Below are 12,747 nucleotides of genomic sequence, written 5' to 3'. Positions count from 1 at the left end.
CTTGCTCGTTGTGTACCTCTTTCTGTGGTCATGTGTTTCTTCCCATGGTATCGTATTAGGCGCGGGAGCACACGCTGTAGGATGTCGAGACGTGCCAAAGAAGCTCAGTTGAACATGTGAACATAAATGACAGCCAAAAAGTGAACGGTGCCTAAGCGTGGTGTGGGCCCCAGGCCGGCGGTATATGCATCTGGCGTGACAATTCGCAGACGCTTTTAGAGGATTTGGTGCTCATTTCAGGTTTATCGGTTCAAAAACGAATGAGGAACCTGCCCCCCTCCTCCTCTTCCTCCCCCCCCCACGCGTAGCTTCATGCGCTCAAAATACACGAGCAGCCGTGTTCCTCAGTGCTGCTTCCATTTTTCGACATCTTCCTCCCTTTCCTTCTGCTCGATTCCAGCGCTGATACTTTTTGGTTGTTGTTGCTCAGCCGCGTGCGTGCACTTTTTTGTTCGCTGGCCGCTGCGCTTGCACTCAAAGCACCGAGGTCATAGTAGTAAAGGAGCATCTTTTTTTGTATGCTCGTGTGTCTTATTTTTTTCCCCCAGTATCCCGGTGCTCGAGCAGGACCGGTGTCGCGGCGAAAGCAACAGACACTCGCAGCCTTGCCGACAAGTGAACGGAGGCCGCGATACGTAGTAGGCGCACGCAAGAGATCATAGAGAGGTGTTAAGAAACAGTAGCGTGTAGCACGCTGTCGTACACCTCTGTTGCCTGACTCTCCTTCTCCGACCCATTCTGCTTAGCAGCTTCTTCTTAGCCCCTCAAAAAAAAAAAACAATAGCACAGCAAACCTTCAAATCAACGTATCATTGGGCATGCAGCGGTTTTCAGTCCGGTCGGCGAGTGCCGTCGCCACCGTAGGCGCTGCGCGCACCTTCTGGGACCCGTTCGGTCACCAGCCCGAGTCCATGTTCCTCGACCGCAAGGACTTGTGCCAAATGTACCCGACGCAAAAGCCGAAGACTACAGGCGGTGGCTTCGGCTACGAGCGCGGCCCATATTGGGCTACGATGCTTTTGCCAAACCCGGCTGTGCGCCTGCCGCACGAGCGGCGCCGCCTCAACCCAAAGCCAGCGAAGTGCGTCACCGTCTTCGGCGCCAGTGGCTACCTCGGAGCTGAGATTGTGCGGGAGCTATGCGAGCACCCAGACATCGAAAAGGTACGCGCCACCACGCGCTACCCCACGCTCATCCCGCAAGGATCTGACCTCGACGGCCTCCTGCTCAAGTACCCAGACAAGCTAGAGCTGCACGAGTGCGACGTGACAGACAGGATTCAAGTCAACGTTGCCGCCAACGGGAGCGACACTCTTATTTTCGCTGTCGACTACCACGCCGAATATGCCAACAATAGCCATCATGACGTGTTTCTGATCGGCGCCACAAACGTCAGCTGGACTGCGCGCAGCGTACGAGCAGAGCGTGTCATTTTCTGCAACGGTCTTGACGCCACTTTTGCATCAGAGTCGAACTACGTCGACTTCCGTGCCCGCGGCGAAGATGCCGTCGGCGCCAACCATCCGGACGCCACCATTATTCGCTTCGGCCCACTCTACGGGAAGAACTACCGCTACCGCGGTCTGGGCCGCTACATCTACCCAGCATGCTTTCCGAACACGCAGGTGCAGCCCACATGGGTTGTCGACGCCGCACGTGCCGTCGTGCGGTGCTCCATGTCTCACCGTGCCGTGCGCTACAAGTTCGACCTTGGTGGTCCGCAGACGCTGAGCCACGTGGAGGCGTTCCGGGAGATTGCTCGCCACTTCGAGAAGCGCCTTGTAGTGCCGTGCTACCGCGGTTTCGGTCGCTTCTTTGGCAAGCTTGCCACCTGGACGGTGCCCAACCCGTGGTTTGACGACAACTACGTCCTCACCTTCGAGCTAGATCAGGTGAACCGCCGGAGCACTCTTTTCGATCGGCTAGCGAGCTGGGAGCGTATCGCATACACGCCACACACCATCCGCGAGGCTTCCGAGGTTGAACGTGGCATCCGAAAGCTTGCCCCCTTGCAAGAGCTGGACATCGCCTTCAAGAAGCTGGAGGCGGCGGACAAGGCTGCCTTTGAGCAGGAGGAGGAGGCGGCGAAGAAGTTCGGCATCTATCGCGCGAAGGCAGAGCCGGGCTTCGGCCGCACCGATGGCCTCGAGGCTCTCGCTCAGGAGATCTACCCCGGTCAGCAGTTCCGCATCAAGCCGCTGGAGGGCGCCAAGTACCCATCGAATGTCACGCAGCCTGGCCCCACAGCGATTCAGTAGACGTAGCGCCTGGGTTTCACTTTTTTGATACTTCTTTCTCAACTGTATGGTGCGGATGCAGGGAGAGGGATGGGAAGAAGCTTATGCCCGTGCTTACTTGCGTCTCGCCAGTCTACTCACGGGGTACACAACACTATGCTCGCGACGGAGACAAAGCTGGGTGTCTTCCACTTTTCCCCATCTCTGAGCTGCTGGCGCGCGTCTTTCACCCTCCCCCTCCCGTCCCCCTCTTCATGCTCCTCTGCTCCCGACCTGGTATTGTGGCCGATGTACTTTTCCAGATCACGAGTGCCGTGTGTTTGATGTTCTTCGGTGGGGCGCGTGCGTGTGCCTTTCTGCTTGCCGTGTCGGCTGCTAGTGACTCTGATTGTTGGTGTGTGAGATATGCGTCTGTGCCACCCCCTATCTTCGATTTTCTTTGCCGCCGTTAGCAGCACTAATAGCGTGTAGCACCCTCTTTTCCTTCATGTATTTCCCTCATCGGATATCGCTTCCACATCTCCCTGCCTCTGTGTAGGAGTTGATTACTACGGGTGGCTCGTGTATACACGCGCGTGTGGCGCCCCAATCGAATGACGAAACGAAACGCGGATGGAGGCAACTGATCTTCAGCTCACCCCAGAGATTTCGTAGCCGATCTTTTTGTGCTCCCGCGGAGGTGATTCCATCAGATCTCCGTTTGTGTGTTGTTCACCCCGCGGCCTCTTTCTTTCTGCACGCTGACCACCAGCGTGCTCCGTTCGCCTCTCCTTTTACCCCGCCACCTCTGTTTTGTGTAGACATCGTCTCAGAGGTTGAGCGGGGGGGGGCCCTCGCCCACTCCCTTGCCATGGCATTTCATCATGTTCTGAGCCGCTTTCTATGCCACGGTCTCGCTCACTCCCACTTCCCATGTCGACGGCCGTTCCTATTTCGCGTACGCGACGTCCTCCTTTCACCTTCGCCACAGCTTCCCTCCCCCCTTCTGCACCACCATTTCTCTTCCACTTTGCCGTTTTATTTCGCCCTTCCCCGTCTCCGGCACGGGGTGTGGAAAGAAGGACTCTCCGCGTGTGAAAGCTGTGCGCACTTGCAGCTTCTTTTGGACGCGGCACTAGTTCTTCCGAAGCCGCGTGAAGAGAGAACCGATGCCTCCTTTATTAACGGAGGTGAAGCCGGCGGGTTACCGCCCTCAGTTACGCGTCTGCTATCTTTGCGGTCAGCAGTTCGGTAGCGCCTCCATTGGCATTCATGTTCCCCAGTGCTACCAGAAGAAGCTCAGTCAGTGGGAAGTGACGGACCCGGCTGTGCGAGGCCCAAAGCCCAAGCACCCCGACATGGTCAAGTGGAAAGGCGGCAACGGTGCCTCGGTTGAGGCTATCAATAGAGAACAATATCAGGAGTTCAACTCCCAGCTAGTCGCGTGTCCGCACTGCGCCCGCACTTTTCTGCCGGACCGGCTGCCGGTGCACCTGCGCGGCTGCAGAGGTGACGGCAAGGTTGGTGTCCCGTCGTCTAAAGCGAAGGCGGACGGGGGCGGAGGCAGCACACCAGGAGGCGGCAAACACAAAAGCGAGCCGCGGCGCGCGGCTGGATGCCGGTCGCTCTCCCCCGGCCCCCCGCTTCTCCCGACGTGTTACCTGTGCGGACAGCAGTTCGGCACCGCCTCCATCGGGATCCACGTGCCGCAGTGCTACGAAAAGAAGCTGGCACAGTGGCAGAACGCCGACCCACACTCGCGTGGCCACCCTCCGAAGCACCCCGACACGGTGAATTGGCGCGGCCGTCCCGGCGCCTCACCGCGCGAGCAGGCCGAGGAGCAGTTTCAGGAGTTCATGAACAACCTAGAGGAGTGCCCCAACTGCAGTCGCAGATTCTTGCCAGAGCGACTAGTGGTGCACTTGCGCTCTTGCCGCCCCGACAATCCACCCAAACCAACCTCTCCGCGCAAGGCAAAGACGGGTGGGGGCGCCAGATGTCCTACGCCCACAACGGCGACAACACCAGCAGACACTGCAGCCACAAAGGCTAGCATCGGTGGCCAGACACCGCGCAGTGAGAAGCAGCAGCGGAAGCAAGAGCCGCCGACTTCCTCCGCCGGCGAGGACTGGATTCACCCGAAGCGCAACCGGCTCACTCGCCACTCTACCCTCCCCACCGAGAGCCGCGTGTGTCCGCAGTGCGATGCAGTAGAGTACGACGCTGATGCAAAGTTCTGTCGCGATTGCGGCCACAACTTCGTGCCCAAGCCGCTGTCCAACTCGTGCCAGCACTGTGGAGAGCGCATCCCGCATGGCTCGCGGTTTTGCGGAACGTGTGGGCAGCCCGTTCAAGGCGCGTCAGCGCATGAGCTTACTCCAGGCGGTCCGAACAAGCATGCGTCAACGGTGCGCCGCGTCGTGTGCCCGGCGTGCGAGGCGATCAGCGACGCCGACGGCAACTTTTGCGACAACTGCGGCGCCGCGCTTGGTGATGCCGATCTCACCCCAGCCCCTGCAGCAGCAGGAGCAGCTGCGACGCCTCCTTCCACCCGTGCGGGAGGTTCTACTGAGCACAAGGCGGTGCTTTATTGCGCGAAGTGCAAGGAGACTGTAGAGGACACAACGGCTGTTTTTTGCGAGGACTGCGGAGGGCGACTAGAGGCATTGAAGGTGCTCACCACGAAAGACGATGGTCCGCCTCTTCGCGCTGATGGCACACTACCGCCATCCGATGTTGCACGCCTGAAGGTGGCGAGGGCAAGCACGCCACAGCGGCCCTCCGCGAGCGAACCAGCCAAAACCGTCACAACGCCGGTGGCCAGCTCTGTTGCACCCGCCCGACCCCAAACGCGTAACGCCTGCACCCCTATAGAAGAACACACTGATGAATTCCCTGCATACGCTGAAGACGACCTGGTGCGGGTGCCTTGCAGTCACTGTGGTCGCCAGTTTGCCTCAGAGTCTCTGGCAAAGCATGAGCGCATCTGCTGCTCGCAGAAGAAGCGACGCGTCTTCAATGCAACAAAGCAGCGGCTGCCAGAGGGGGCCACTGCCGCAGCCAAGCCCTCTGCCGGGTCGCAGCCGGCTGCCCCGAAGCGCGATTGGAAGGCGGAGAGTGAATCGTTTCGGCGCGCACTGCGCGAGGCTCGGCAGGTGGATCAAGTCTTGAAAGCAGGCGGAACCGCCAAGGACTTGCCACCACCAACGTACTCGACGAATCCCGATTACGTGCCCTGTCCCCACTGCCAGCGCCGCTTTGCGCCAGACGTCGCGGCGCGTCACATTCCGCGATGCGCGAACACAGTCAACCGCCCAAAGCCACCCCCACGTCGTCGTTGAGAGTCCCCCTCCCTCCCTCCCTCCCTCCCTCCTCCCACACAGGCATTTCACCCGGCGCACTTCTGTGCAGTTCCCTTCTTTGTGCTTTTGAGGGTGCGCCCCTCTTTTTTACCCATGTAGACTACAGTGTTTTTCCATTGATCCTGCTTGTACAGTTTAATATTTCCGTTTGTTTCATGGTTTCACTAATATACATGCGTGAGCGTCTCGTTTCTTATTCTGCTTGGTGGCAGCCGTACCACAACAGAAGAACACCGATGCTCAGCTCACGAGACGAGAGTTGACCATCGCTACCCCGTTTCCGGACAGGTACCTGTCCGTACTTCGGCTTCCGGTAGCGGCAAGATGGTGTGCTGCCAACGACACAGCTAGCACTGCGGCATCCGCGCACCTGACCGCGGGTGCTACGAGGGCGTTCTGCCCGGCGTGTGGTGCCCGGTATGCGACGCAAGAGTCGCGGATCGCTCAGTGTGGGTGTCACAACACACGTCGTTCCTCACGCCATGGCTCTGCACGCAGTGTTGCGACTACGCGCATCTCACGCGCGCTGCGTGGGCTTCCCACGTTGTGTGCCTAGGGCTGCCCCCCTCCCCCCTCGTGCGCCGTCAGAAGGACAAGGTGTGAGTTCTCTCTGTGCAGGCGCATGCCTATCCGCAGTTCCCTCCCGCTTGGCACGCACACGCCTGTGAATGACGTGCGGGGGCTCAGGAGAAGGGAGAGTGCCCCATGCCGTCACTGACGCATAGCGGCGGCCCCAGCTGTCGCGGCGCATGCTGGCACGCTATCCAGACACGCCCCGTCCATGGCATCGACAGAAGCTGCAGGATGACGACAGCGAGCCCCCAGGCAACAGTGCCGTCCTGAATCAGGCGCCAATATGCGGGAATGCGGGCACTGCGCAGTGCCCGCGCGGCCAACCGCACCTGGCGCGGTGTGCCACATCCCGAGCAAAGCAGGCAGAGCTCAGCAGAGCAAGAGCGATGGTCGAGGAGGGCGCGAAGAGATGTATACCGATCAGCGCCACAGTGCATGTGTGTGCGGGGCATGCGGCGCTCCCTGAGTCTGACCGCGTAGGCTCATGAGGCGCAGATGCCGGAAGCACGACGAGAGCAGTCCGATTGACACCATCGGCTCCTCCGGACTTCCGCGTGAGGAGCCTCCACGCGACATGATGGAATGCGGCGGCTTGAGGCGACCGAGGGCAGAGCATGGTATACCGGCCGTGCGCTGGGCCTCGGGGGGCTGTGTCCTGGGGCTGCTCAGCATCCCCCCTGCGCTCATGCGGCATGTGCATGGGCGACGCCCTACCACCCGCACGACTGGCGCCACCTGCCTCCGCGCTCAAGCGCAGGACCGTGGACGTGGCCCGCTGTGAATCAAGGCATGCTGTCCGCTCGAGCCCCCTCTGACGCTGATCGCGCCGCAAGCAACCAGAGGAGTGGACGGGGAAGGACAAGAGGAACCCCGCTTGACGGCCAGGACTTGGCTGCAGCGCAACAGCAGCCGATGAGCTATGATTGTTTGCACATGCATATACCGACGTGTTGGTCACTCAATGGTCTCATTGACAACTAAATGACTTCTCTGCGGTAGCACAGCGTTGCTCCTTCTCCGTGAGGTATACACCGGGATGCAGCTAATCCACAACTTGTTTCTAGCGCACGCTACAGAGGGGAGGGTTCAGCAACAATGCGGAAACTGCTCCTGAACATGACGAGTGTGAGCTTCCCGTTCCCCTCCCAACAACAACAAAAAAGATGCGCGGATGTGCTCGTCTACGCTCACAGAGGTAGAGTTTAGTCTAAGGGTACGGGCCACCTTACTCACATGCACACCTTAGTACGAAGCGTCAAGGTGTGCTCCCCGTGGCACATGTCCCCCGCATTGGACCATCTGCGGTGGGCCCGCCTCGTTGCCGTTGTGATCTCCGTCTTCTACTTCTTTTGAAAGATGACCGCTGTTTACTTTTTGCCCCCTTTTTTCTTTGCGTCGCCAAGCCCTGTCTTCCCCACCAGAGCACAGCTGTAGACAGTCCGCCTCCTTCGACAGCTCTTCCCCGAAGTACTTGCTACCGGGGGACTGCTTTGCGAGTTGCGCTCGTCGTGCACCAGCTTCTCACTCGCATTGTTCGCTTGTGGATCGCTTTATTGCGCTCGCATCCTTGGTCGGTACTGCAGACCCGAAAGCTAAAACAAAACTCATTCACCATGTTGCGTCGCTGCACAGCGTCTCGCATGAACCGGGGCCATTTGGCTCCCACACCGTCCAAGTACTCGGACCGTCCAGGCATGTGGGGGCCGGGTGCGGGCCCGGTAAAGGACACATTAGCGCGTCGAACAATGTTCTACCGCATGCTCGTTATGAACAAGATAGGTTTGTGGACAAAGCCGTTTCGCACGAACCGCTCCCGGTGGATCTGGCGAAAGGCACAGATGCAGCTGTGGAAGACGATGGTGATGTCGATGGTGTTCATCTGCGTTATCCTCTTTTGTAACATTTGGCTGTCCTTTGTGTACCATGCGTACACCGTTGGTCCCACAACCCCGGTTCTGGAGCGCAAGGTGCGCGAGCACCGCGTGTCAAAGCAGATTATGCAGATGGTGCGCGAGCGCGAGCGTGATATGACGCAGGAGGAAGAGGTGGAGAAGGCACGCGCCGTCATCGAGTCACAAAAGCAATGAGCGGCGTTGTGTCTTGATGAGGGGAAGGGAGCGGCATCATCTGCTTTGCTTCGATGTTTGTGTCTCGGGTGCGTTTGTGTGCGTGCTGTTTTTGTTGGGCCACCGTCTGGCCTACGTCTTTGTGTTTTTTTCGTCGTTGATTTGTATGCGCGCCAGGCGCTGATCAGCGTTGCGACGTACGCGTCTGGGTTCGTACGCTTTATGTGTCTGGCAAGGCGTCTTCAGTCTGTTTACGCGTCATGCTCATGGAATGGCTGGAGAGTCTTCACAGGACGCCCTCTCACTCTTCTACGTTGTTCACGTCGACTCAAGCAAACCACTTGGTCTCAGTGCAGATCACTTGACCATGGTGCATGGGGGACTTTTTCGTCGTTTGCGCGTGCTCTCCTTTCCGTCACTCGCGGCGAGCCCGTCCGTGCGGACATTCACGATGGGTCGTATCGGGGACGTTAGCTCTCGCTTGTCGGTCTCTCCCAGATTCTCCGCCACCCCTGCTGCTTTCATGCGAGCCATTTAACGCACAAAAACGAGCCTAGCTGCCGCTGCTCCCTCGGCAATGGTGCCCAGGTCGGCTCGGTAGCCGCCGCCTCTTGCACTTACCCCTTGCTCACTGGCACACGCCGTCTCCTCCCTTGCTCTCGTCCGTCTGCCTCTCGCTTGCCATTGCTGCCGCCCCCATTTTCTCTTTTAGCAGTGATGCCCCCCCCCCCCTCCTCACGGCGCCCTGCTTCCCTCGACCGAACGTATAGACAACCTTGCCGTTTTGTTTCATCACCACAGCGAAAAAGACAAAGGGAAAGGGACGAAGCGCCAGATGACGGCAGCCACAGATGGGGGTATGTCTGGCGTAGTGAAGTGCGCTGAGTGGTTGCACGAACTGATTCCATGCTGGCTGGATGGTGATGTCTCCGTACACCTGGAGGACGCGCTCCGGGAGGTAGCGACTCACCTCGATGGCGTCTCCGCGGTCGCGGAGAAGGGTGTCCATCTTCCCCTGAAGGCGGCGCTGCGCGTGCAGATAATGGCGCTGGATAGCTGGAACGCAACGGCCTTACGCGGATGGCCATTAGAACGCAAAGATCTGAAGGTGCAGGCTCGCTGGCTAGTTACATACCTGTTCCTCTGCAGTCACTGCGTCTTTGCCGGACAAGAGGTTCGCGAAGCGCACTTGTCGCACCACCTAGACGACGCCGAAAAATGCATCCTGATGTGCCTAAAGACGAGCAAGGGGCTCCTCCGTGCGCGCCACACCGATGCCGCTGAAAAGTTACTCGCGTGGGCGGCGTGTGTTGTCAAGGCATGCGCAGGTGTCCCCGGCTCCATGCGCAGATTTTCAGCGGAGATTCAATTTGCTCAGTTGCGCGCAGCCTGGGAGGCAGCGCAGCACGAACGCGCGTGTGTCATTGCCACCCAGCTGGCTGAGGAGACGCGTTCAAGCACCGCGTACACAGAGGCGCTGCTCGAGTTCATCTACAACGTTGGGGTGAAATCGCTGCAGGAGGGCCGCCCCAATGCAGGTGCACTCGATAGCGCGGCTCACGGTGCATCGGAGGTGGAGGGAGTGGGACTACCAGCATGCGCATCAGGGCAGCCCATGCCAGACGTACAGGCCTCGCTGCAGAGTCTGCTTCTCCTCTCCCTGCGACTACAGAAAGCCGTCAAGGCTCGCTCAGTGAAGCAGCGGACATTTCTTGGCATGACATACCTGCAGTACGGGTATTCTCTGCTTCTGTGCGGCAAGTATGACGCCGCGGCGGAGGCGGCGTCGACGTCGTACGACCTTCTCCGCACCCTCGAGCCCATCGTGGTCCGCTTCAAGGCCGAGGTTCACCGTCACGCCACGGACGAGGTGCTGGCATTGTTTCGTGCTCTGTGCAGCGATGCCACGGTTGCTGTGGGGGATCTCTGCGCCATGGCAAGCCTTTCCTTGGAGAAGATGCCCGCTGTACAGGAAACCTTGTTGGCAGAGCTGCATCGGCGCGTGGCGGCCTCGACGAGCGCTGTCGACCAGTTCCGGCTGCTATGCGTTCTCATTCGCCATTGCTCTGAGTGGAGCGTTACGGAGCTGCTGCGTCGCCTCTCCGATGGTGATATGCCACCACCAGCGTTTCACCGCTTTCTGTTCTGCTGCCTCTGGCGGCTGTCAGCCATGGCGGTGAATGGGCAGCCGCGTTGCTTGTCTGCCACGACTCGGTGGAGCTGCCTGGACACCGCACAGCGTCTCTTTCGCGGCGTTGCCTCAGAGGAAGAGCGGCAGGCCGTTTTGCTGGACATGACACAGCTGGTCCTCGCAATGCATGACGAGGGCGTGGACGCCACGGAGGAGCTTGAGCACACGCTGGCATTATGCCACAACGTGGGGACTATCGCTTCTGGACTGGAGGCATCTTCCTTGCAGGCTCAGGCGCAAATTGCGTTTTTGCTTGGCAAACAAGAGCATGGAATGGAGCGGGTGAGAGGGCTACTTGCATGCACTGCAGGAGAGGCAGCAGTGCGGGCCTGCAGCGAACTCGTCACGTTTTTGCTCCGCACATCGTTGCTTCACTCGGCTGGCGCAGTGGCAGAATTATGCGTTGTTGCGTTTCACCAGCACCAGTCACCGGTGTGCATTATCGAGTTTGCCAAGGTGTTTGCCATGGGATGCTTGGTAGACCAGAATGAAGGCCTCCGCGCCGAGGTTGGCGAAATTCTTGAGGTGCACGTCTGTCCCATCTTGAAGCACGTGTCACTGACGTTGCCTGACGCGCGATGGTGGAGCCGGTTTCTCTGGTACGCTGCCGAGGCGCTCCTTGACAGCGATCCTGTGCATGCCGTGCGACTCCTCCAGGCCGGAGTGGAGCTCCCAGCATACCGTAGCGACGCCGGTGAGGCCGAGGTGTCCACGACAGCGGCGGACGCGTTTCTGCGCAATCGGCTGTGCCTGTTGCTAGATACCGAGTTTGACACCTTCGCAGCTGGGCAAGCGGCTCTCTCCACTGTGGAGCTTCGGCGGCACGGGGACTCTCTCGCGAGCCTACTCAGCTCCTGCGACGAGGAGAAGAATAGCACAGACGAGACCTCCACCCTACGGCAGCGTGTAACGCTCTTTCTCGCGCGCTTAGAGGCGACCCTGCGTGACATGCTGGTGCACGATGCCTCTACGCCCATTGACGTGGAAGCGCTCCGCCTCGACGAACTTCCCAGTATGGTTGCCATAAGCTCAGCCGATCTCGAGCAAGTGGCGGCAGTGTGCCACTACGTGGCCTCACGCCTTTCCCCTCCTGGTTCCCATTTTCTATGCGATGCAGCCCTCAACATCATGCTGGCCGCGGCCCAGCTGCAGCTCAGCAGCGATGTCACCTCCACTGCTGCGCTTAGCGCTCTTTTAGCAACCATCTACGCCGCATTCAAGATGGCTCGTAACGCTGACGGACGCCTGCTGGTCTCCGAGGCTCTCACCGCCGCCCTCCCTCTTCTCACTGCGAAGAATGCCTCGCTGCGTGCTGCTTTCTCTCACTTACACAACAATGATGGCGAGTGCCCTACAGTGGCACGAGACCTCGGCCTCTGCGAAACCGTGGTGGAGTTCTTCGCCGTTGAAGCGTGGAATGAGTCAGTGCAGTGGAACATTCTGCAGAGGCGTGAGCTGGTGGAGCGATGGCGCGCCGTCGTCGCGGTGCTCACGAGTGTCCTCAGCCACGGCAACGCGTCGAAGGCTGCTATCGCCGACCTTGCTGCGCAGATGCCTTTGCTGTGAGGGTTGTGTGACGCGCTTTTGTTCCTTACATGACATTGTGGTCTCCTCCACCCGTCATCGCGCATCCGGATGGGAAAAGAGCACAGCAGGTTGGAGGCCACCCCTGCTGCAGATGATGGGATAAGACACCGTTGGCGCATTGGCGGTAGTCCTTGATTGCTCTTCTTCTGCTAGTTCTACTGCTGTTTCGTTAGTTTTCTAGTCTATCGCCTTGAAACATACATATTACATTTGGGCTGCTCGACTGACTGCGATGTCCGCTGCTGTGTATCCGAACCCAGAAGAGACAGGAGTCACCGAATGCCCCTCTTCCGCGCGGCGACTTCCTCTCTCGGATTCCTGGGGGTGGAATCGCGTACAACGTCCTCTTCTGCTGAGACTGCACCCCCTCCCTCCATCCTCTTTCCCCACCAGCAGTGGAATCTCTTTCTTTCTTCACGCACGCTATGCCGTGTCCGGCATCGTTAGTCGCACGAGCCTCACGTCTTACTCAACTGCGAGGCGGGACGGGCTTCCCTGCGCTTCCGCTTGATGCCGTCTCACCTTTGCCCCTCGCCTTGCTCCTCTTCTCTTTTCTCCTTGTGTCTGTGGGCTTCGGCGTTCTTGTTTCGCTTGTGCGGATCACGCGGGGACGTGTACGGGTCTCTGTGGCAGCGGCCTTGCGTGTCACGCACCACCGGGCGACGCTCTGGGTTCTCCGACACATCTTGCGTGGCGGGCGCCTTCTGGACAAGCTGAACGCAGCGCCCTCCCAGTTGCGTGGCTATCGGTGA

General features: G+C 59.4%; 4 protein-coding genes across 4 annotated transcripts; all 4 read left to right on the top strand.

The window, feature by feature from the left end:
- Positions 1–818: 818 nt before the first annotated feature.
- LMJF_18_0080 (conserved hypothetical protein) lies at positions 819–2,258 on the top strand (the record flags this gene model as incomplete). Its single annotated transcript, XM_001682362.1, has 1 exon — positions 819–2,258. One exon carries the CDS (start codon positions 819–821, stop codon positions 2,256–2,258), a length of 1,440 nt encoding a protein of 479 aa, XP_001682414.1.
- Positions 2,259–3,385: 1,127 nt separating this feature from the next.
- LMJF_18_0070 (conserved hypothetical protein) lies at positions 3,386–5,557 on the top strand (the record flags this gene model as incomplete). Its single annotated transcript, XM_001682361.1, has 1 exon — positions 3,386–5,557. The coding sequence occupies one exon, from the start codon at positions 3,386–3,388 to the stop codon at positions 5,555–5,557; it is 2,172 nt and encodes a 723-aa protein (XP_001682413.1).
- Positions 5,558–7,764: 2,207 nt separating this feature from the next.
- On the top strand, positions 7,765–8,238 carry LMJF_18_0060 (conserved hypothetical protein; the record flags this gene model as incomplete). Its single annotated transcript, XM_001682360.1, has 1 exon — positions 7,765–8,238. The coding sequence occupies one exon, from the start codon at positions 7,765–7,767 to the stop codon at positions 8,236–8,238; it is 474 nt and encodes a 157-aa protein (XP_001682412.1).
- Positions 8,239–9,052: 814 nt separating this feature from the next.
- LMJF_18_0050 (conserved hypothetical protein) lies at positions 9,053–11,974 on the top strand (the record flags this gene model as incomplete). The annotated part of the gene is made up of 1 exon (XM_001682359.1): positions 9,053–11,974. The coding sequence occupies one exon, from the start codon at positions 9,053–9,055 to the stop codon at positions 11,972–11,974; it is 2,922 nt and encodes a 973-aa protein (XP_001682411.1).
- Between the last annotated feature and the right edge of the window lie 773 nt (positions 11,975–12,747).

The sequence above is a fragment of the Leishmania major genome, chromosome 18, assembly GCF_000002725.2.
Source record: "Leishmania major strain Friedlin complete genome, chromosome 18".
Classification (NCBI taxonomy): Eukaryota; Euglenozoa; class Kinetoplastea; order Trypanosomatida; family Trypanosomatidae; genus Leishmania; species Leishmania major.
This window is presented reverse-complemented; position numbering and strand designations above follow the sequence as displayed.